Source organism: Falco naumanni, chromosome 20 (genome assembly GCF_017639655.2).
Source record: "Falco naumanni isolate bFalNau1 chromosome 20, bFalNau1.pat, whole genome shotgun sequence".
Lineage (NCBI taxonomy): Eukaryota > Metazoa > Chordata > Aves > Falconiformes > Falconidae > Falco > Falco naumanni.
The window spans coordinates 2,974,613-2,996,789 of NC_054073.1; the positions used below are offsets into that span (position 1 = coordinate 2,974,613).

The window sequence follows — 22,177 nt, forward strand, 5'->3', positions numbered from 1 at the left end:
CCCACATCTCGCCTCCCGTGATGGGGTGTGGGGGTCCCCGGCAAGTGTCACTCCGGCGTGGGGCCGCCCCCCCCGCATCCCAGTCCCCCGGTGCCGGGGTGTGGGGGTCCTGGCCCGGTGCCTCTCCCGCGTGGGGCCGCCCCCCCGCATCTCGTCCCTCCCGGTGACGGGGTGTGGGGGTCCCTGCCCTAGGCCGTCCCCCCGGTGACGGGGTGTGGCGGTCCCTGCCCTGGGCCGCCCCCCCGCATCCCGGCCCCCCGGTGCCGGAGTGTGGGGGTCCCGGCCCGGTGCCGCTCCCGCGTGGGGCCGCCCCCCCCCGCCCGTGTTGGTGTTGTGTCGCGGCCCCGGGGCGCGGGGCGGGGCGGGGCGGGCCGGTGGCGGGGCCGTACTTAAGGCGGGGGCCGGGCACGGTGCCCGCCCGGCGGAGCGCGCCCGCGGAGCGCATGGAGCGGCGGTGGGTGCCGCTGGCCCTGCTGGGGCTGGGGCTGTGCTGGGCGGCGGCGGCCGACCGCCACACCGTCTTCTGGAACAGTTCCAACCCCCGGTGAGTGCCGCCGCCTCCTCCCGGTGCCGCGATCGGGACCGGCCCCCCACCCCCCCCCACCGGGATCGGGACCCGACGGCGCGGACGGTGCCGCTCCCCCGGCGGCCTTTGTCCGGGACGGGCGGCGGGGCCGGAGTCTCCGCAGGGTTGGGCTGGAGCGGGGGGCGGCGGGGCTGGAGGGGAGGGGGCCGGTGCTGAGCCCCGGTGCGGGGCCGGTCCAGGTGCGGCCCGGGGGGGCCCTTCCGTTCCCAGGGCCGAGCGGCAGCGGGGCCTCTTCCTTCCCCGCGGGGGTGGCGCGGCGCCAGCCCCGGCGCCGGGCACAGGGAAACGTGTTGACAAACACCGGGCTGGCCGCGGCCCCCGCCGCCCGGGCAGGATGTGCGGGGGGGGCTGGCCGGGGACCGGCGTCCCCCAACCCCCTTGCTGCCTCGGTGTGGGCTGGCGCTGCGGGGTGGCCCCGTCCCGGGCCTTAGAGCCCCCCCTTCCCTGCCCCGCCGCCCCCTCCCCCCCCGAGCTCTGACCCCCTGATTGTACGAGTGCCCCCCTCACCTTGGAGGTAGGGCTGCCCCCCCCCCCCCCCCAGGTTCTGCCCCCCTGCTTGTACGGGTGCCCCCCAGGGCACACCCCCTCCAGACTGTAGGAGTGCCCCCCCTTGGCTTTAGGGGTGCCACCTCCACTGGCCCCCCCCCCTTCCAAACTGTGGGGGTATGGATGTCCCCCAGACCATGACCCCTAGACTATAGGGGTGACCCCCCCTGTGTGGGCCATGATCCCCAGGCCGTATCCAGGCATTGTCTTCCCAGGCTGTAGGGGTGCCCCCCCCCCCCGGGCGCCAGCTCCCCCAGGCTGTAGGGGGGTGTGTACACCCAGGCCATGCCCCCTAGACCGTAGAGGTGCCCCCACACCCAGGCCATGCCCCCCAGCCTGTAGGGGTGCCCCCCCTGCCATGGGCCATGATCCCCAGGCTGTAGGGATGCCCCCACACCCAGGCACCAGCCCCCCAGGCTGGAGGGATGCCACGTCTCCCTACCTGTAGGACCCCCCCACGTTGTAGGGCTGTGTGTCCTTCCCCCCCTCCGCCCCCATCCCAGGGTTTCCAGAGCAGGGGCTGGCCTGGGGGGTGGCCATCCCTTTCAGAGGCCACTACAGCCAGCGAGGTGAGGGGTCCCTGCGGTGGTCCCCGGCCGGCTGCCAGCCCCCCCTGCCATGGGCGAGGTGTGGGGAGCAGCAGGCGCTGGAGCCGGGCTGGCTGCCCCACGGGCGAGAGCCGCCGACGCCGCCTGGCTCTGGGAGCGTTGGGACGGGCAGGGCGCGCGTCCCAGTGGGTCCCCTCCCTGCTCCCGGGGAGCACTGGGAAGGGGGTTGCGCTTGCCAGCTGGGGGGGGGCGGGGGGCTGCTTTGGGGGTGGGTCCAAAGCCAGCCTGGGCACCCTGGGACTCAACATGGGGAAGGGTGGACTGAAGGTGGCCCTGTTGTGGGCTCCGAGGAACTACTGTGGGCTGGAGGCTGCGCTCCCTTGACCTTGTTAATCGGGGGGGGTGGGGGGGTTGGGGGTGCAAGGGAAGGGACCCCCCGTGCCTCTCCCCGCTGGAGCTGACCCCTGCCTCCCTCCATCCTGCTGCAGGTTCTTGTGGAGCGACTATACAGTGGAGGTGCGCCTCAACGACTACCTGGACATCATCTGCCCGCACTACGAGGAGGGGAGCGTGGACCCCCGCACCATGGAGCGCTACACCCTCTACCTGGTGGAGCTGGAGGAGTACCAGGCCTGCAAGCCCCGCTCCAAGGAGCAGATCCGCTGGGAGTGCGACAAGCCCAGCGCCTTGCACGGCCCAGAAAAGTTCTCGGAGAAGTTCCAGCGCTTCACCCCCTTCACACTGGGCAAGGAGTTCAAGGAAGGGCACAGCTACTACTACATCTGTGAGTACCTGGGGGTCTGCCGTGGGGCTGGGGTCCCTGCCAGGCTTCCCCCACGCCCCCTTACCCACATTCTCCCTTGCAGCCAAGCCCATTCACCACCACGGGGAAGCATGCCTGAAGCTGAAGGTGATGGTCGCTGGCAAAGGCAGTGAGTATCACATGGACCCCCAGACACCTCCAGGTCCCACTGGTACCCCCCCTGCTTCTCGCTCACCATGTCAATGCCCAGCTTGGCCTTTCCTGAGCTGAGTCACGGCCGGGCCGTGGCCCCCTGCCAGCCCCGGGCTGTGGGCACACGCCTTTGGCCAGGAAGGTGCCAGTGGCTGCCGGGGGGGGCACACAGCCCCCGGTGGAACCTGGCTGCGGGGGCCCCGGGAGGTGCCTTTCACTGCTCTGACCCCGTGTTTGTTTTGCAGCTCCGGCACCGCCTGTCCCTGCCTCTACCCAGAAGGGGAGGATCCAGGCAGGTAGGTTGGTGGCTGCAGGCAGGCAGGCGGGTCTGGGCGGCCATGGGGCTTGCAGGAGAGCCGGGCTCAACCCGGCTGCTCTCCTTGAGGGGGGCGTGGGGGACCGGGCTGGCAGCAGCCCCCGCGTGGGGTGATGTGCTACTGGTTTGGGGCATGGTACCTCCTGCAGGGATGCTTACAGCTCCTCTCTCCCAGCAGATGATGCAGCTGCACATGTGCTGAGGAGTGTGGGGCAGAACTCGGCGATGCGGAGCAGCAGCCCCATCACCTTCATCAGCTTCCTCCTGCCCCTCCTGGTGCCGCAGGGGCTGTGAGCCGCCCTGCCGTGCCTGGACAGACCAAGGCTGTCGCCGCTGGGGACAAAGCTAGGATGCTTGGGACCCCTGTGGTCCTCACGCACACCCGGGGGGCGGTCTGCCCTGTGCACACCTGGGCGAGGAAAGGATTTCTCAGTATTACAGGGCTGGAGGGCCCAGAGCCAGCGGAGCAACCAAAGCCTGGAGCCGCCTCTGCTCCCCCGGCCCTCGCAGGCAGGATGGTCTCAGCAGCTGGAGGCTGAGCGCGAGCCTGGGGCCAGAGGGTTTCTGTGTGTCCCGGACTGGAGGAGAGCAGGGGGCTGGCACCCCTGCCCCAGAGGCTGAGCTTGCCTATGGACGGGCCTTGGTGGGCTTGGACTGTGGCATGTCCCGCAGGCGGGGATGCGGTGCTGGCCCCGTGGCCGGCTGGGTGCCACTGGTGCTGGCTGCGGCAGCACCCTGGGGCTGCGGTCCTTCAGTGTCACTGGCTCTGGGAGCCTGGATGTCTCGGGATGCCCAGCAGCCAGCGGAGCGGGGCTGTAGGAAACATCCCCCTCCACACTGTGCTGTGCCCCTTCCCCATCCTTCATCCCACTGCACATGGGGGTGGCGAAAGCAGCCCCCACCCTGGACCCCCCATCCCCTTTGCTGGGTGCCAGAGGGGCACCCGCAGTGGCACCCTGCGCGGGGTGCTTTGCCTGCCCCAATTTGTACAGCTTTCTAACACGGGAGTTTTTATACGATTGTCTTGAATAAATAACCAAGACCATGTGGAATGTGCATGGGGCTGGGGGTGGGGGGGCATGAGGGGCTGTCCTCTGCACTGTGGGTCTCATTTCCTCTGGCCTTGGAAAGAGGAATGGCCCATGCAGGGTGTTTGTGCTGGTTAATTAATTAATTGGCTGGTGTTTGCAGAGGGCTTTGAAGTGGAAGAGTGCCACAATGTGCTGGCACTATCGGGTGTTTTATCTGGTGACACAAAGCTCTGCTGGGGGTGGTGGTGGGGTGCCCCTCTCTCCTGGGCACAAGGGTGAGGGTCCCCGTCTGGGCCAGCAGCTGTTCCATGGGTGCAGAGACACAGGTGCACACACACCCCCAGCCCCAGGAGGGGGTTGAGGTGGGCCCAGAGCCCCTGGGGCTGGGCAGGGGTCACAACCTAGTTGGACCCTGTTGGGGGGGGGGGGGGGGGGGGGCTGGAAATGGGGCATCACAGGGCAATTGGAAACCCACCACCACCAAGGTGTGAGTTAGTGGGGTCACAGGGATGTAGGGGTGCTGGGGAATTGGGGGTCACAGGGATGTGAGGGGGTGGGGTGGTGCTGGGGAGGTGGGATGCAGGGGGGTGCTGGGGAGCAGGGAGCATCCAGGGATGCAGGGTGCTGGGGAAATGGAACCTGGGGGGTGCTGGGGAGGGGGAGTGGGTGTGTGTCCAGGGGATGCAGGGGGGCGTGGGGTCCCTGCACGGGAAACCGGGGCTGGGGGGTGTGTGTGTGTTCCCCCCACCCCGCTGTGGGGGGTGCCCCATGGGTTCGGACCCAGCCCATCGCGGTGGTGCCGGGGCTGCTCGGGCCGGTGCGCCGGGGCACGGCGCTGGCCGCCCGCTCGGTGCCCGCCCGGTGGCGCGGCTGGGCCCGCCCCGGTAGTGCGTCCCGCCCCGCCCCGCCCCCCTCCCGCCGCTGCCGGGGCCCGGGGCCCGGTGGCGCGGCCCGGCATGGCCCCGCTGCTCGCCGCCGCCTGCCTGGGCTGCACCCTGGCCATGTTCGGGACCGGGCTGTGAGCGGCGGGGGCGAGCGGGGGGCACCGCGGCCGGGTTGGGGGTGCAGTGGGGTCATGGGGGGGTGGATGGGGTGCAATGGGGAGGGCACCGGGACCAGTTTGGGGGTGAAATGGGGGCCATGGGGGGGTGAGGGGTGTTGCAACAGGGAGGGCACTGGGACCAGTTTGGGAGGTGCAATGGGGGGTTTTGGGGGTGCCATGGAGAGGGCACCGGGGCCAGTTTAGGGGTGCAATGGGGAGGGCACTGGGGCCAGTTTGGGTGTTCAATGGGGACCATGAGGGGATTTTGCGGGTGCAATGGGGAGGGCACCGGGGCCAGTTTGGGGGTGAAGAGGGGGCCATGGGGAGATTTTGGGGGTGCAATGGGAAGAGCACTGGCGCCAGTCTCGGGGATGCAGTGGGGGGCTGGTGGGGTGGTTGGGGGTGCAATGGGGAGGGCACTGGAGCCAGTTTGGGGGGTGCAGTGGGGGCCATGGGGGGCTGGTGCAGAGGGCTGGGGCCGCAGTGGGGCAGCACAGGGTCTGATGCAGGGGTGCAGTGGCAGGGGAGTTGTGAGGTGCAGTGTCGCAGCCACTGGGGCCGGTTTGGCGGGGCTGGGGTTGGGGGGTGACAAAGCTGAAGGCAAAGGACAGGGGGGGCTGGGCGTGCCGGGGGCGTTGAGGGAGTAGGGGCTGGAGGAGGGGTGGTCACAAGTGCAGTGGGGGGCCTGGGAGCATTTCAGGGTGCGTGTTTTGGGGGTTGCCTGCTGTCCACAGGGACTGTAGCCCCCCCCAGCACTGCATGACCCCCCCGCCATGGCACTGGCACCCAGGAGACTGTTCCCTTCCACTCTCCCTAGGTCCGACCTCCGCCAGATGTTGGCAACCAGGAGCGTGGAGAACATCCAGTTCCTGCCCTTCCTCACCACCGATGTCAAGTACAGTGGGGTCAAGCCCTGGGGGGGTGAGGGGGTGGGGGGGTGTCACATGCAGACATGCAGGCTGGGGGGGTTACATGGCAATAGGGGAAGGCAGAAGCCCCCAGGCGAGCGCCCGGCTGTTCGCCCTGCAGCAACCTGAGCTGGTTGGGCTACGGCTGCCTGAAGCAGGACTGGACGCTGATCACTGTCAACGCCATCGGCGCAGTGCTGCAGACCCTCTACATGCTGGCATACCTCTACTACAGCCCCTCGAAGGTGGGGGACAGCTTGCCTGGGTCGGTGGGGGGTCAGGGGAACTCTTGCCCTGACTGTCTACCCCCTCCCCACCCCAGCGCCCCGTGCTGCTGCGGAGCCTGCTGCTCTTGGCCGTGCTGGCTGCTGGCTACGGCTACTTCACCCTCCTGATTGCCGACACGCAGACACGCCTGGTGCGCCTGGGGCTCTTCTGCAGCGTCTTCACCATCAGCATGTACCTCTCGCCGCTGGCTGACCTGGTGTGTGGGTCTGGGGGAGCCGCAGCAGCACCGGGGCTGCCCAGGCCAGGACCAGCCTGACATTTGCTTCTGCAGGCCAAGATTGTCCGGAGCAAGTCAACGCGGTGCCTGTCCTTCCCACTGACTGTCACCACCTTCCTGGCCTCCACCAGCTGGACGCTCTACGGCCTGCAGCTCCACGACCCCTACATCACGGTGGGTTGGGGCGGCGGGTGGCCAAGGGACGTTCTCCTGTCCTGTCCTGTGCTATCCCATGTTATCCCATCCCATGCTTTCCCATCCTATCCTGTCCCATGCCATCCCACGCTATCCCATCCTGTCCCATGCCATCCTGTTTTATCCCATCCTGTTCCATGCTATCCCATCCCGTTCTATCCCCTCCCATCCCATCCTGGCCTACCCCATGCCATCTCATGCCATCCTGTCATGTTCTATCCCATCCCCTCCCATCTGTCCCATGCTATCCTATCCCATCCATCCCATCCTGAACCATCCACCCCATGCCATCCCATCCTGTTCTATCCCATCCCATCCCATCCCATCCTGAACCATCCACCCCATGCCATGCCATGCCATGCCATGCCATCCCATCCCATCCCATCCCATCCTGTCTTACCCCATCCCATCCTGTCCTATCCTGTGCCATCCCGCACTATCCCGTGCCATCCCATCCCATGCCATCCCGTTCCCCACCCCGTGGTGTTCAGCCTAGCGCTTGGCACCAGGCCGACCCCCATCCGGCGTCGTGTGTGTCACACAGCAGAGCCCGTGACTAGGCTCAGCGAGATGAGTATTGATTTTAATTAATTAGATGGTATAAGGCCAATAAATCTCCCCCAGCAACGCAGGGCTGGTGGAACGGCGGTGGGGGAGGGCAGCAGTGCCATGAGCTGGGTGGACCACCCCCTGCGCCCCCTGCCACGTCCTCCTGCAGGTCCCGAATGTGCCGGGGATCGTCACCAGCGTTGTGCGTTTCTGGCTTTTCTGGCGGTACCCGCCGGGCCAGGACAAGCCCTACAGACCCCTGCACGCCTGAGGGGGCCCCGCAGCGCCCCGAGGAAGGAGCCCACACCATGAAGGATCCCCCCAACCCCTGCCAGTCTGTTCCAGCATGGACCAGCCGCAGGCACCGAGCTCCAGGTGCCACCGTGGCACTGCTGTCCCCCTCGGCTAAGGGCTACCTGCTCCTGGCAGGACTGGGGCCCTGGGAGGGCACCTCCTGTCCCTGCCACCACAGCGCACCCTTGCCACCGTTCCACCAGCCCTTGGTCCTTTGGTGATGGTTGGGTTGGTCTCAGGGATGTCTTCGGGGTGCCAGGAGCCCCCCAACCCCCCCATCCCTGGGCACCCCACCTGTCCCTGGGGACCCCTGGATGATCTTCCATGCCCATGGCTCTGCCGCAACGCTGGGCTGGGGCTGCCGGGAAGCCCTGCATCTCTTTTGTACGAATTTAAGTGCCTTTTAATAAATCAGAGACTCTTCCCAGTGCCTGGTTGTTGTTCCCTCCCTCCTGGTCTGCTGGCTTTGGAGTCCAGGATGGCTTTTGTCCCCACATCTGCTTTGTCCTCAGGATGGTGGGGGTTCATTCTGGCACCCCCTGGGCTCTAGCAAACCCTCCTCCAGCAGCACCCACTTTCTGGCAGCGAGGAAAGAGCATCCCAGGGGGGAGCCAGCACAAGGCTGGGTTGAGGCAGGGAGGGGGCACCCAGGACAGCAGCACTGCTGGGGGAGGCTGTTCTAACCCCCACCCCCAAGCAGCAGCCTGGGGATGCTGGTCACCACGTGGCAAGAACAGTCATTCTGCAGCTTCGACACGAGGCTTGCTACCGGCCATCACGCCAGCAAATTTATAATCAATTAAAATCCTCACTAAAACCACGACAATTGAGTGTGCACAAATCAGGCAGCCATTGGCATCGACCCAAACTCAATTAACAAATTGACAATGATCTGGAATGAAGATATCAGGCAAGCGCATCAGCAGAGGGATAAGAGCGCATTTGGGTGACCAAATTACACAACAGACACCGGAGCCTCATGAAAGGCAACCCCCAGCGGGGCAGGAGCCCCATCCCTGCGGCTCCGTCGTGCGGGCAGGTCCTCCAGCCTGGATGACGCAGGCCGGATTAAGGAAGCGGTGACGAGGACTTTGGCAGAGCCTGTGCTACGGCTCAGACGCTCGTTTACACCTTGCAACGTGGCCTGGGAAAAATCAATAGGGAGGCGAGCGGCAGGAACGGGGCTGGGATGAGAGCGGTGGCTGGAGGGGGAAGGCGAGCTCCCGCTGCGCTGCGGCACGCAGCCCTAGCCGGCGTGGCTGCCGGGCTTGCCTGGCATGCTCCATCTTGCTGCCACGGCCCGCGGAGCTGGAGCTCCCCTTACCTGCACTGGCTGCGCTTGCAGGTGTCTCTGCCGCAGGGACTCGCCCCGGGCCCACGCTCGCTCCCCCCCACTGCAGCACCCGCGTTTCCCAGCGGTGAGGAGCCCCCCAGCAGTGGGGTGCAGCTCCCAGCCTGGGTGACGGTGCTGCTGAAGGACCGACTGCCTGGGGAAAGGGCAGCTTTCTCCGCTGACGCACCGGGCAGAAACTTGGCTGCCGACCGGTCACTCCGGCTGGCATGTGCCGCAAGCGGCTGGCGGGAGTGGCCACGATGTGGCCCCATGCGCGAGGCCAGAGGTGAGCGGAGCATCCCCCAGGGATGCAAGCGCTTGCAGCAGGCATGTCTCCACGCAGGGAGAAGCTGCTGCCATGCTACTGCCTACCGAGCTGCTGGAGGGCTACGAGTAGCCCCTGGATGGTCCCGAGTAGCCTGCAGAGGACTGTGAGTAGCCCACACAGGGCTGGTTGCCCTTGCCCTGTGCCCAGGCTGCAGTCCCTGCCCCAGAAAGGCACCGTTTCGTCGAATCCAGTGTGGTGCCACCTCACAAACAGCCGTGTACAAGTGAGACCACGGGAGCTGCCCACCCTGCTCTGAGCTGCCATTGTTGCTCAGGAAACAGCTAATTAGTTGCTCCTGCTAATTAGCCTGAGTCCTCCCTCATGATACCAACTGCTCCTTTTTGCAGAAGGATGCGCAGCCGATAATTAAAAACAAGAAAGTCCTTTGGCTGGTATGCGAAGAAGCCGGGGAGGCTGCCAGGAAGGCAGGCCCTAGCATGTGTCACCATCAGCCGCGCAGCTCTTCCAGCCGGGCCGGCAGCGTGGGTCTGGGGCCCCCCAGGACAGAGGGGCACCCCCGGACAGAGCCCCTCCTGCCCACAGCAGGGACGCCTGCGCTGCAGGGCGCCCGTCCCGGTGCTGCGGCGTGTCTGCCTGCCACTGCCCACGAAGGTGAGGGCAGAGGAGTGGCAGCTGCAGCCGCTGCGCCGGCAGGAGCGGGGAGCAGCCCCCCGGCGTGGGCTGAGCCACCCCAGCAGGCTGGGGGAGACCACAGGCTCTGGGCACTCTGCATTTTAAAGGCTGCGCTGCCTGCTCCACCCAGCCAGCCTCTCTCCTCCTTCCCCTGGAAACCGGCCAGCGAGACCGAGATGAGTTTTCTCCAGCTCCCACCTGACGGGGTGAACCACATCTGAAGGGCAACCGGGAATGTGCTCTGCCCGCAGTGCTACCCAGCGCCGCGGGCCTTCGGGGCAAGGCCCAATCCTGCCCTCGCCACCTCGCACCCCTGCCTCTACAGCCAAGCTCCAAGAAGCCCGGAGAGGGAGAGGCCAGGCTGGGCTGGGGGGGGGGCTCCCTGCAGGCTGGGGGGGAGTGCTGAGAGGGGACCCGGGCCTGTGTGGAGACCCCTCCCTTGTGTGGAGCTTCCCAAGCACCAGTCTCATGCTGGGGAGATGACTGATTCCCCACGAGTGTGGCTTGGGGTGGTGTCCCGAGGTCTCTGGCTGCCTGCGGCCCCCAACCCGAGCAGCACCGCCCAGGGGAGCCCCAGCCCGGCCCCCCCCCCCCCCGGGAGCACCAAACACGGCAGCAGCCACGGTCCCTCAGCTTTATTGGGTCAGAAGCGCAGCCCTCGCCGACGCAGGTCAGCCCGCGCCGCGCTGATGTGCTCCTGCAGCTCAGCGGCCGCCTCCTCGCAGTCGTTGAAGGTGGCCAGGCGGTAGCCCACGGTAGCCAAGGAGTAGCAGCCAAAGGCCACCAGCAGGTAGACAGGCAGGGGCAGCAGGGCCTGCCGGCACGGGGCGGGCACCCGCAGCCCCGGCGGCGCCAGCGCCAGCGCGGCCCAGGCCGAGCCCAGCAGGGCGAGTCCACACAGCCACTGGCCCAGCTTGGTCATGGCGGCCTGCGGAGAGAGCGGCCGTGAGACGGGACCGGGTCGCGCCCGCCCCGAACCTCCCGCCCCGAACCTCCCGCCCCAACCGGGCCGGGCCCATCCGGGGCCTCCTGTACGGAACCCGCCCCGAATCCCGCCGGGCCTTCGCCCACCTGCCCCGGACCCCTCGGAGCCCTCCTGAGCCAGCTGAAGGGCTGCCCCGGCCCCAGGTACCGGCCCCCGCCCCCACCTGAATGGCTCTCGCGCCCCGCGCCCGCTCAGCCCCGGCGCGGCGATGACGTCAGTGCAGCGCGCCGCAGCGCGGGGGCCGCCGGGAGCTGTAGTGCCAGGCAGTGCCACGTCGCCCCACGCAGGCGCAGTGGGAGGCGGCGGGGCTCCCCCTGGCGGCGGGGCGGCGGCATCCCCGGGCCAAGGCTGGCCCCGGTGCCGCAGGAAGCGCCGGGATCTGGCGGCGGCAGCCGGGCGCAGGAAGCATCTGGTTTCCTCCGCGTCCGGCCTTGGCGGGTGGCGGGGAGCCGGCGTGGGAGCAGGCCCTGCCGGCCCTCCCACGGCTCGCGGGGCCTGGGCCCTTCCCACGGCTGCCCCTGCCCGGTGCAGCCCCAGTGCCCGGCCGTTGCCCCCTGCCTGTCCTGGGGAAGGCACGGACAAACTGGGCTGCACCAGGACGGGGGCCCGGTGGCCAGCTGTGGCCAGTGCTTGCCCCTCCTGCCACAGCTCCCCCTCCCCATCACTCACTGGAGCCCCGAGCCACGGGGACCCCCCAGGCCCCCACCAGCTCACTCCAGCCGGGCCAAGCCCCTGTGGCACCAGAGCCTGCTCTGACCCGCCCGGCTCTGCTGGGATTTTCCTCCCTTGCAGGTCCAGGCAGACGAGACGCTGTCAGCACATTTTCCCTGCAAAGCAGCAGGGGGGTCGGCAGCTGCTTCCCTGCCCTGGCTGTGCTCCGCTGGCCTGCACCGAGCTCCCCCGGGCACCAGTGAGGTGGGGAAGCCACTCCAGGCTCCGCCGCAGCTCAGACGAGTGAGCAGGAGCACTCTCAGCCATGCTGGGACACAGTGGTGCGAGGAAACCAGGCTGAGAGCCAACAGAGGAACCAAACCTGCGACAGCTGCGGACAAAAAGTTATAAAGAAATGGCTTTATTGGGCAGCTGAGAGCCCCAGTCCAGCCTGGTGGGGAGGGGGTTGCCCCACAGAAGGGGCAGCAGGACATCAATTCCTTTTCCTGCCTTTGCCAACAGCTTTGGCGGGAGCAGCAACAGGCACTGTGGACTGGTAGAGCGTGGAAGAGATCTTGTTGATGTAGTAGAGCCCAATCATGGAGAAGATGAGGCTGCAAGGAAGGAAGAGAAGAGGCTACTCATCTGCTGACAGACAGGAGTACGCTGGGGTCAAACCAACCCCTTTTCCCCTTTGATCCCACTGCGCTGTGGTTTCTAACACTAGCCACCCTGGGGGTCCCCAGCCAGCCTTGGCCCTGCCTGGTGCTCTGTTTCCCTCCCCACAGCAAGCACAAGCCATCAGGGTCCCCAGCAGCAGCCAGAGCAGTGCAACTGCTGCTCCCTACCCTCTGGGGCAGGCTCTGGACTTACCAGGTGGTCACACAGACTCGGTGAATGAGGCCAGAGGCAAAGAGAGCCAGCAAGAGGCAGGTGAGGACTGCAGGGAAAAAACCAGGAAGAGATAAAAGATGCAGCCACGCTGCCCCAACACATCAGCCTCTGAGCAGCAGGGCCCAGGGCCGCAGCAATGCGGCACAACATAAAAGCTGGAACTGCCAGGGTGGACCCTTCCTCCAGGGCAGGGCTGGGACCCTTCAGTCCCACTGACAGAGCAGGGCCCCACCGCAGGCCCATCGCAGACCCAGCCCTGCCGCAGGCTGGCACACCTGCTGCCTTCAGCTGATGGCACACACCCCCGCGCCCTTCTGCAGTGCTTACTCTCAGGGAATATCTTGGCCTGGAAGCCCTTGCCAAAGACGAGGTTCTCCAAGTTGTTGAAGGCCTGGCTAGAGGGTTAAGGGACAGAACAGTGCACTGCACCCCTGGCCCCACTCCCTGCCACCCCAAAGGATACGGTGAGGGAGCAGACAAAGAGCGCGGAGCCCAGCAGCCCGCCCTGGATGGTCAGCCACTCGGTAGAGGCCAGCTGCCGGCTGTACATCTGCATCCCAGCGAAGAGCAGCAGCGAGAGCAGCGAGGAGAGCGCCAGGGAGGTACCCGTGCCTACAGCTGGGGTCGCAGGGCCGCCTCAGCAAGGCCACTGGGACCCCCGCTGGCACAGTGAGGGGCACTGCTGGGCTGTGGCTTCACCCCAGACCCACCCCACAGCCCCCAGGCCCGGGACCCTCCCCGGATCAAGGTCCGGGTCCAGGCCCACCCCGCAGGCTCGGCGCGCCCCCTGGGCCCGGGCCCACCCCGCAGCCCCCGACCCCGGTCTCCCCCTGGGCCCGGACCCACACCGCAGCCCCCGGGCCCGGGCCTCTCCCCGGGGCCAGCTCCAGGCCCACCCTGCAGGCCCCAAGCGCCCCCCCGGGCCTGGACCCATCCCACAGCCCTTGACCGCTGTCTCCCCCCTAAGCCCACCCCACAGCCCCCGGGCCCACCGCGGCCGCCCCCCGTTAGATGCCAGGGCCGCCTTGGCCACCCGGTACCGCCCCTCCGCCCCCGTTACCCATGGTGCCCCGCGGCGTCGCCCCCGTCCCCGTGCCGTGCCGGTGCGGCGCGCCCGCGCAGGCGCACTGCGGCCAGGCCGGCGGGACGCGGGGGTGGTGTCAGTGCGCATGCGCGGCGGCCCCGCCCGCCCCGGGGGCGCAGCGCTCCGACGGGTTGGGGCGCCCCCTGGCGGCCGGGCTTGGCGCGGTGCTCCCCGCTGTCTCGCGCGCCCCCCGACGGCGGGGAGGGGCGCGGCGGGCGGCCCCGGGGACGGGGCCGGGGCGGGGGGCGGCGCGGGAACCCCGGGAGCTCCAGTACCGGCTCCGGTCCCTCTCCTAGCGCTTACGCTCAGCCCGCCCGGGGTCCAGCCCGGGCACCGCTCCCCGCGCTGCCGTTCGCACGGACCCGGCGGGGGGTGCCCGGGGGCGCGGCAGGACCCTCCCGGTGCCGCCCCCCTGCCCCCCGCCGCCCCCCCCGCCCCCGCCGCCGGGGAGGGTCCCGCTGAGCATGCGCGCCGCCGCCCCCCGCCCTCCCCCCGGCTCCGCCGCTCCCTGCAACAGACCGGGGCGTCCGCGGCCGCCGCTGCTGCCGCCGCCGCGGGGACCGGCGCCGGGAGCGGGCGCGGAGCCATGGCCGAGGGCGAGGACCTGCAGACCTTCACCTCCATCATGGACGCGCTCGTCCGCATCAGCGTGAGCGGCGGCGGCGGCGGGGTGGGGGGGCACGGCGGGGCGGCCGGGCCGGGTCGGGCTCCCCCCAGGCCCGGTGTCGCCATGGCAACGCGGCGGGGCCCGGCGGCGGGTGCGGGCGGGGCGGCGAGGGTGCCCTTGAGCGCCGGGCGGGCCGCGGACCCGCGCCCCGACCCCCAGCGCGGCCATCGCAGGGGAAGGCCGGCACCGGCCCTCCCCCCGTCGGTGCCACCGCCGGGGCCCGGAGCACCGGGAGCTGCTGGCACACCCCGGGGCGGGGGGGCTGGGCCCCGGCCCTGGTGCCCATCCTGGTCCTTGCCCAGGTGCTGGTCCTGGCGCTGGTCCCAGTGCCGGTCCCCATCCTGGCCCAGGTGCCGGCCCCAGTCCCCATCCTGGTCCCAGCGCTGGTCCTCATCCCGGTGCTGGTCCCAGTGTCAGTCCCGATCCTGCCCCTGTCACTGGCCCCAGTCCTGGTCACCATCCTGGCCTTGATCCTGTCCATGCTGCTACTCCCAGGCCTGATCCTGGCCCTGATGCTGGTCCTCATCCTGGCCCCAGCCCTGGTCTCCATCCTGGCCCTGGTGCTGGCCCCAGCTCCAATCTCCATCCCAATCCCAGCCCTGATCCCCATCCTGGTGGTGCTGCTGCTCCCAGGCCTGGTGCTGGTCCCGATGCTGGCCCTGGCCCTCGTGCTGGTCCCAGGCCTGGTCATGGACTTGGTGCTGGTCCTGGCTCTAGTCCCAGTGCTGGTCCCAATCCTGGTCCTGGTGCTGGACCCACCCCCAATCCCCATCCTAGTCCCAGTTCTGGTCCCCATCCTGGTGCTGGTGCTAGTGGTGGTCTTGATCCTGACCATACTGCTGCTCCCAGGCCTGATCCTGGTCCTCATCCTGTCTCTGGCCCTGGCACTGGTCCCCGGCCTGATCACAAATTTGGTGCTGGTCCTGGCTCTCGTCCCAGTGCCAGTCCTGATCCTGGCCCAGGTGCTGACCCCAGCCCCAGTCCCCATCATGATCCCAGCCCTGGCCCCCTTCCCCATCCAGGTGCTGGTCCCAGTGCTGGTCCTTGTCCTGGTCCTGCTGTAGGCTGCGGGCTTGATCCTGGTCCCAAGGCCTGATCCTGGTCCTGCTGCTGGTCCTGGCCCCAGCGCTGACCCCAGCCCCAGTCCTCATCCCAATCCCAGCCCTGGTCCCCATCCCCATCCAGGTGCTGGTCCCAGTGCTGGTCCTTGTCCTGCTCCTGCTGTAGGCTGCGGGCCTGATCCTGGTCCCAAGGCCTGATCCTGGTCCTGCTGCTGGTCCTGGCCCCAGCGCTGACCCCAGCCCCAGTCCTCATCCCAATCCCAGCCCTGGTCCCCATCCCCATCCAGGTGCTGGTCCCAGTGCTGGTCCTTGTCCTGCTCCTGCTGTAGGCTGTGGGCCTGATCCTGGTCCCAAGGCCTGCTGCTGGTCCTGGTGCTGGTCCTGACCCCAACCCCAGTGCCCGCCGTGCCCCCGCTGGCAGCTGACGCTCCCCCCTCTCTCCCCAGACCAGCATGAAGAACATGGAGCGGGAGCTGGTCTGCCCGGTGTGCAAGGAGATGTACAAGCAGCCGCTGGCCCTGCCCTGCGCACACAACGTCTGCCACGTCTGCGCCAGCGAGGTGCTGCTGCAGCACGGCTACCTCTGCTGCGACCCCACCTCCGAGCCCTCCTCGCCTGCCGCCACCCCCTCCACCCGCAGCCCCCGCCTGGGGCGCCGGGCCGTCCCCAAGCCCGACCGCCTCGACCGCCTCCTGAAATCAGGTGGGACAGCTGCAGGGGGACACGGGGATGGCGCCTGCGGGCTCCCCCTGCGCGAGGTGGAGGGGTCTGGGGTGCTGTGTCCCCCCGCCCCTGATGCCCCCGCTGCCTCCCTCCCGCAGGCTTTGGCACCTACCCGGGGCGCAAGCGGGGCACCGTGCACCCCCAGACTGTCAGCTTCCCCTGCCCGGCCTGCCAGCGCGACGTGGACCTGGGCGAGCGGGGTCTGGGCAGCCTTTTCCGCAACCTGACGCTGGAGCGGGTGGTGGAGCGCTACCGCCAGACCATCAACATCAGCGCCGCCATCATGTGCCAGTTCTGCAAGCCCCCGCAGCTGGAGGCCACCAAGGGCTGCACCGAGTGCAAGTCCAGCTTCTGCAACGAGTGCTTCAAGCTCTACCACCCCTGGGGCACCCAGAAAGCCCAGCACGAGCCCACCCCCCCCCACCCTCACCTTCCGCCCCAAGGTACGGCCGCCCCCCGCCTCAGGATTTTGTGGGTGCTGGGGGGAGGGATCCTGGGGAGGGGGGCAGGAGGCACGGAGCCCCGCTGAGCTCCCCCGTGCCCCGTGCAGGGGCTGATGTGCCCGGAGCACAAGGAGGAGGTGACTCACTACTGCAAGACCTGCCAGCGGCTGGTGTGCCAGCTCTGCCGCGTGCGCCGCACTCACACCAGCCACAAGATCACCCCGGTGCTCAGCGCCTACCAGGCTCTCAGGGTAAGGGCTGCGGCCGCGCCAGGAGGAATCGGGGGCACCGGCGGAGCCCCGGGGCGGGGGGGGGGGGGGGTTGCACGTGCATGTTGGGGGGGTTGCCAGCACCTTGCCTCATCTCCTCCTCTGCAGGAGAAGCTGACAAAGAGCCTCGCCTACATCTTGAGCAGCCAGGACACGGTGCAGACCCAGATCGCTGAGCTGGAGGAGACGGTGAAGCACACGGAGGTGAGGGCGGGAGGTGCCTGTCCCTGAGCTGCCCCCAGGCGCGGGGTGGCACTGCCAGCCCGGACCCCTCTCCGCCCCAGGGCGCGCGGCGTGCTGACCCTGCCGCGCTCGGCAGGTGAACGGCTCGCTGGCCAAGGAGGAGGTGTCGCAGCTGATCCAGGGGCTGTGCGCCATGCTGGAGGAGAAGCGGGCGACCCTGCTGCAGGCGATCGAGGAGTGCCAGCAGGAGCGGCTGGCCAGCCTGCACTGCCAGATCCAGGAGCACCAGGCCATGCTGGAGAACTCGGGCATGGTGGGCTATGCCCAGGAGGTGCTGAAGGAGACCGACCACCCCTGCTTCGTCCAGGCTGCCAAGCAGCTGCACAACAGGTACCGGGCTGGGGGGACCCTCACGGGTGCGGGGCTGATCGGAGCCAAGGCGGCCACCGTGTGCCACCCTGATGTCCCTGCTCTCCCGTGCTGCAGGATCCTCAGGGCCACTGACTCGCTGCAGAGCTTCCGTCCTGCGGCCACAGCCTCCTTCAGCCACTTCCAGCTGGACGTCAGCAGGGAGCTGAAGCTGCTCACCGACCTGGCCTTCATCCGAGGTAAAGGCAGCAGGACCGGGCACCGGCTGTGCCCTGTGTGGAGGTGCAGCCCCTGCGGGCAGAGCGGCTCCCTGCCCGCCTCGAGCCAGAGCTCAGCCACGGCCGCAGAGCGCTGGGCGGGTGCTCGCGGATCTGCCGGTCCCCCCTCCCCGTCAGGGACAGCCCCCGCCCCAGCAGCCCCCAAAACAATCCCTGCCCCTGCCCTGCCCTGTGCCAGGGTGGCCGGGCGAGGGGCCAGGACAGGCAGGGCCGTGGTGCCAGGTAAGGGCAGCAGGAGCGCCGGAGGGTGAGTAGAGCGGAGGCTGCCCCGCTGCAGGGCAGGTGCTTCCCCACAGGGCAGGAGCCGCGTGGCCCTGCCGGACCCGCTGGCAACACTTTTCAGACCTGCTTCTACCTCTCTTTGTTTATAGGCTGCGGCCGCTGCTGAGTCGTCACTGAAGTAACTGAGGCAAGTCACATCCCTGCCCCAGAGCCAGCCCCGCTCTCTCTGTCCCATCCCTCCATCCCCGCTCCCGCCCCATCCCTCCATCCCCGCTCCCACCCTGTCCCACTCCGCTGCCATCCTCCATCCCTGTCCTGCCCGCTGGCAGTGGCAGGCAGCAGCTCTGCCCCTCCTCCATCTGCTGCTGCTCCTCCTGCCCTCCTGCTCCCTCCTCGCCCCATTTCTGCCCCATTTCTGCCCCCCCTCCTCGCCCCATTTCTACCCCCCCTCCTCGCCCCATTTCTGCCCCATTTCCGCCCCCCCTCCTCGCCCCATTTCTGCCCACCATCCCCTCATCTCTCCGCCCCTCCTTCCCACCCTGCCTCTCTGCTCCCACTGCACCACCAGCATCTTCACACCACCCTGCCATCCCCATCTCCTCCCCTCCTCTTCTGCTGCCTCCCTCCTCTCTCTTTCTCTCTCTCTCTCTCCTCCCTCCTCGACTTGCACTCAGCCTGTCTGGTCCCTGGAGCCTCACAGCAGCGAGCTCCTCTGTCTCCCTGACTCTTGCTCTCCTCTGGTGCCTACACACGGTCTCCGCAGTCAGATCCCCCTAGACTCCTGCTGGTTGTGCGTCCGTGCGTCCGTCCGGAATGCCCCCTCCCTGCGTCTGGCCGCCTCCCTGCCTGCCGGGGGGGGGGATGCTGCCTGATGCCCGTCGGTGCCTCTCCCCGCAGCACCCGAGGCCCCCGTCATCGACACGCAGCGCACCTATGCCTACGACCAGATCTTCCTGTGCTGGCGGCTGCCGCAGCACTCGCCACCCGCCTGGCACTACACGGTGGAGTACCGCAAGACGGACGCCAAGGCCAAGGGGCTGAAACTGTGGCAGCGGCGGGAGGAGGTGCGTGGCACCAGCGCCCTGGTGGAGTACCTGGACACCGACAGCGTCTACGTGCTCCGGGTGAAGGGCTGCAACAAGGCGGGTTTCGGGGAGTACAGCGAGGACATCTACCTCCACACACCGCCCGCCCCAGGTGAGGAGCGCCGGGGGCTCGCAGCACTGATCTGGAGCACCCGGCCGGCTGCTTGTGCCATCCTTCTCACCCTCTGCTCTTCCCTGCAGTCCTCAACTTCTTCCTGGACAACCGCTGGGGCTTCAACCGGGACCGGCTGGCCATCAGCAAGGACCAGCGCGCCGTGCGCAGCGTCCCCGGCATCCCCATGCTCTTTGCTGCCGAGCGCCTGATGACCAGCTGCCACCTCTCCATCGACCTGGTCATCGGTGACGTGGCCATCACGCAGGGCAAGAGCTACTGGGCCTGCTGCGTGGACCCCAGCTCTTACCTGGTCAAGGTGGGCGTGGGGCTGGAGAGCAAGCTGCAGGAGTGGTTCCAGGTGCCACAGGACGTGGTGAGCCCCAGGTGAGCGGGGGGCTTGGTGGGAGTGGGGGTCCTCTGCCTGTTCCTGCCTCCCCGCCAGGCGCTGGCTCTGGGACGCATAGGGCAGCCCCAGTCTGTCCCTCCCGCGTTGGCGCTGGGACTCACCCACGCCCCTGCCGCAGGTATGACCCCGACAGTGGCCACGACAGCGGGGCAGAGGACACGACGGTGGAGGCACCCCCGCCCTATGCCTTCCTCACCATCGGCATGGGCAAGATCTTGCTGTCACACGGGTCGGCACTCACCTCTCGCGACCCCAACGGCTGCACTGTGCCCTTGCCTCCGCGCATCGGCATCTGCCTGGACTACGAGCAGGGCAAGGTGAGCTTCTATGATGCCGTCTCCTTCCGCGAGCTCTGGGAATGCGGCGTGGACTGCTCGGGGCCCGTCTGCCCTGCCTTCTGCTTCATTGGAGGGGGTGCCCTGCATCTCCAGGAGCTGGTGGCCAACAAGCAGGAGCGTAAAGTGACCATCGGGGGCTTCGCCAAGCTGGACTGAGCTGTGCCTGCGCTCCCCGCGCGTGTGCCGGCCATGGCCCCCCATTGCCCAGCGAGCTCCAGGGCCTTGGGGGGACACGGGCCAGGGCCAGGGGAGCAGAGCACAGGGCAGCCCCGGCCCTGCCGCCACTGGGAATGGGCCAGTTGTTTGGTTTATGGGATGGGTGGGGATGGGGACAGCTCTGCCGTCCCCTCCTCTCCCTGTCACCTTGCCCCTTGCCCCAGCTTGGCTGGAGGTTGCTCTGAGCTGGGGCCTCGGGCAGGGCTGGGCAAGGGGTCAGCTCTAGAGATGGGGAGCGCGAGCGGGATGCGGGGCTGTGCAGGGAGGGGGGTGGCAGGTGACAGTGGGGGTGATGGTGGGGGGGTAGAAGCTGGGTGCTGGCTGGGGTGGGGGTGGCAGCTGGGCTTGGGGAGAGAGGGCGGGGGGAGGCTGGGCTGGAATGAAGTGTGAAGACTTTTTTTTAAAATGCCTCATTTTCAACGTGGCTCACCCGGCTGCAGCGCCATGGCCGGGCACAGCCACCACGGCCAGGCACAGCTGCCATGGTCTGTGCCGCGGGCTGCCAGGCTGTGGGATGCTGGTGCCTCCCCCCTGCTCTCCCCTGGGGCTGCAGAGTGCCGCTGGCTGTTCTGCCCTGTCCCCAGCCGAGCCACGTGCCTGGCCAGCCCTGCCCGTGTCCCTGCCTGCACGTGCTCCGGCAGGACACGCTCGGCCCCCGTTACACCGCTCAGTGCCAAACCGCGGGCAGCCGGGGCTGGCTGGGGCCGCGGGGTCGGGACCTGACCCAGCCAGGAGCTGTGCCGCGCTGCCATCCACCACGGGGGCCCGTGCCAGCGGTCCCATGCTGGGATCTGTCCGAGCTGCTGTCGTTTCTCCTGGGTTCTGTTACAATTGCTGTATTTTCATGGTTTCCTACAATAAACTGCGATGCCAGACTCCTCTGGAGCTGCTCTGCGGCGGAGGGCAGCCGCCCCACAGACACTGGCGCTGTGGGGTGCTGGTCGGTCTGCGGTGTGGCCATGGGGCTGAGCTGTCCTTCGGGCCATGGCCAGCAGGGGCCAATCCTGCCCAGGGAAGGGCCTGGGGCAGCGTGGGCAGTGCTGACGTGTCCGGTCCCTGCCCGCGCTCTGCCTGGCCACGTGGCTGCTGCCACCCGGTCTCGGGGTGTCAGTGGACCAGCCGCCAGTGGCGTCTAGAAAAACCCCGGTAGCATTAGCGAGGGGTTCTAAGGGTGACTGGTCCAGCCTGGGGGGCTGCTGGGCACTGGGGCATCCTCTCAGGCTAAGGGGGTCTGGACCCCCACCCGGGTACCCCATCCTGCAGGGGAGCAGCGTGGCAGGCGGAGGAGCCGGTGACTGGCCCCAGGGGTGGCTGGGCCGGGCTCCCCGTGAACAGGCGGCTCTTTGTGGGGCTGAGCCTTGGCGCTGGCGCTGGTTTCGATTCCTGCGGGCCCTGCCCAGGGCTGGGGGGGGCTGGCACAGCCCTGCCTTGGCATGTGACCCCATCCCTGGGGGGGGGGGGGGATGTGATGCTGTGCCACAGCTGACCCTCAAGGCTGTGCTTAGCTTTGCCCCTTCCTCCCGGCACACGACAGCAGAGCCCGGCACGCTGTGGGTGTCCCCCACATCATCCCGCTGTTCATGTGCATGCAAAGACCCCCTCCCTGTGCCAAACCCCCCAGCTCCTGCCCTAATCCCCCATAGGGTGCACCCGATCCATGCAGCCCCCCGCATGCAAAGACCCCCCAGAGCCTTCCCCGTGCCAAGCCCCCCCAGCTCCTGCCCTAACCCCCCCATAGGGTGCACCCCATCCCTGCAGCCCCCATCCCCGCAGCCCCCCCCCTGCCCCCCGCCTGCCAGGCTGGAAGGCTGCTGGGTTTTACTGTTGCTGTTGGCAACTCTGGCTATCGGCAAAGCGTAAAGGAAACCAAAAGCAGCAACTACACACACCCCCTCCACAGACGCACGCAGCTGCACACACCCTTCCCCCCCCAGCCTCCAGCCCCTCTCACCGAGCAGCCCCCAATCCCCCCCCCCAGCACAGCCCAGACACATACCGGGGTCCCCGGGCACCCAGCACGGCCACGTCCCCCACCCAGAGCCCACGTGCCGCGGCCACAGCACCCACCAGCCACACGCTGCCGGGCTGGTTCCCAGCAAAGCGGCTGGCTCCGCGCCTGAGCTCACAAGCAATTTCTTTCGGGAAGGTTTGTTTCCTTGTTTTTTCTGCCTTTTTGGTAGTTGCCAAAACCCTCCCAGCCCCCAGCTTGGGCCCAGTCCAAACTGGGGCTGCCGGGGGAGCCGCCCTGCGGCTCAGGGCACAGCAGTCCCAAAGGCATGTGCCTCGGCGCAGCCTGGCACGCGGCTGGCCCCATGCTGGGCACGGTCCTGTTTCGGTCCCCGGCCCCGCTGGGGCCACCCCGCTGCCCCTCAGCACATCCACAACCCCTTCCCCCTGGCCGCCCCCAGGGCCGTTTTGG

The 22,177-nt window shown here is 68.4% G+C and overlaps 5 protein-coding genes across 8 annotated transcripts; 3 read left to right on the top strand and 2 right to left on the bottom strand.

The window, feature by feature from the left end:
* The first annotated feature begins 425 nt into the window (after positions 1–425).
* On the top strand, positions 426–3,998 carry EFNA1 (ephrin A1). Of its 2 annotated transcripts, none has more exons than XM_040618900.1 (5): positions 426–544; positions 2,169–2,464; positions 2,547–2,612; positions 2,881–2,931; positions 3,127–3,998. In XM_040618900.1, the coding sequence occupies exons 1-5, from the start codon at positions 444–446 to the stop codon at positions 3,243–3,245; spliced, it is 633 nt and encodes a 210-aa protein (XP_040474834.1). In that variant the 5' UTR covers positions 426–443; the 3' UTR covers positions 3,246–3,998. The 2 variants fall into 2 exon arrangements, with proteins under 2 accessions (XP_040474834.1, XP_040474835.1); XM_040618901.1 differs by having other exon boundaries at positions 3,130–3,998.
* Positions 3,999–4,864: 866 nt separating this feature from the next.
* On the top strand, positions 4,865–7,898 carry SLC50A1 (solute carrier family 50 member 1). Of its 2 annotated transcripts, none has more exons than XM_040618892.1 (6): positions 4,865–5,000; positions 5,842–5,919; positions 6,054–6,177; positions 6,255–6,416; positions 6,492–6,611; positions 7,351–7,898. In XM_040618892.1, exons 1-6 carry the CDS (start codon positions 4,939–4,941, stop codon positions 7,450–7,452), a joined length of 648 nt encoding a protein of 215 aa, XP_040474826.1. In that variant the 5' UTR covers positions 4,865–4,938; the 3' UTR covers positions 7,453–7,898. The 2 variants fall into 2 exon arrangements, with proteins under 2 accessions (XP_040474826.1, XP_040474827.1); XM_040618893.1 differs by lacking the exon at positions 7,351–7,898 and adding an exon at positions 7,124–7,344.
* Positions 7,899–10,389: 2,491 nt separating this feature from the next.
* Positions 10,390–11,050, bottom strand: DPM3 (dolichyl-phosphate mannosyltransferase subunit 3, regulatory). 2 transcript variants are annotated; one of them, XM_040577842.1, is made up of 2 exons: positions 10,918–11,050; positions 10,390–10,697 (listed from the first exon to the last, which is right to left on the bottom strand). In XM_040577842.1, exon 2 carries the CDS (start codon positions 10,689–10,691, stop codon positions 10,413–10,415), a length of 279 nt encoding a protein of 92 aa, XP_040433776.1. In that variant the 5' UTR covers positions 10,692–10,697; positions 10,918–11,050; the 3' UTR covers positions 10,390–10,412. The 2 variants fall into 2 exon arrangements, with proteins under 2 accessions (XP_040433776.1, XP_040433777.1); XM_040577843.1 differs by lacking the exon at positions 10,918–11,050 and adding an exon at positions 10,841–10,902.
* A 760-nt stretch (positions 11,051–11,810) lies between these two features.
* Positions 11,811–13,471, bottom strand: KRTCAP2 (keratinocyte associated protein 2). Its single transcript, XM_040618932.1, has 5 exons — positions 13,360–13,471; positions 12,763–12,917; positions 12,627–12,690; positions 12,279–12,345; positions 11,811–12,019 (listed from the first exon to the last, which is right to left on the bottom strand). Exons 1-5 carry the CDS (start codon positions 13,361–13,363, stop codon positions 11,899–11,901), a joined length of 411 nt encoding a protein of 136 aa, XP_040474866.1. The 5' UTR covers positions 13,364–13,471; the 3' UTR covers positions 11,811–11,898.
* A 392-nt stretch (positions 13,472–13,863) lies between these two features.
* On the top strand, positions 13,864–20,026 carry TRIM46 (tripartite motif containing 46). The gene is given in 11 exon segments (XM_040577865.1): positions 13,864–14,032; positions 15,558–15,813; positions 15,933–16,249; positions 16,251–16,277; positions 16,385–16,528; positions 16,655–16,750; positions 16,866–17,119; positions 17,216–17,337; positions 18,496–18,795; positions 18,885–19,182; positions 19,323–20,026. Coding segments are annotated over 11 exon segments (2,253 nt in total). The 5' UTR covers positions 13,864–13,969; the 3' UTR covers positions 19,699–20,026.
* The last annotated feature ends 2,151 nt before the right edge of the window (positions 20,027–22,177 follow it).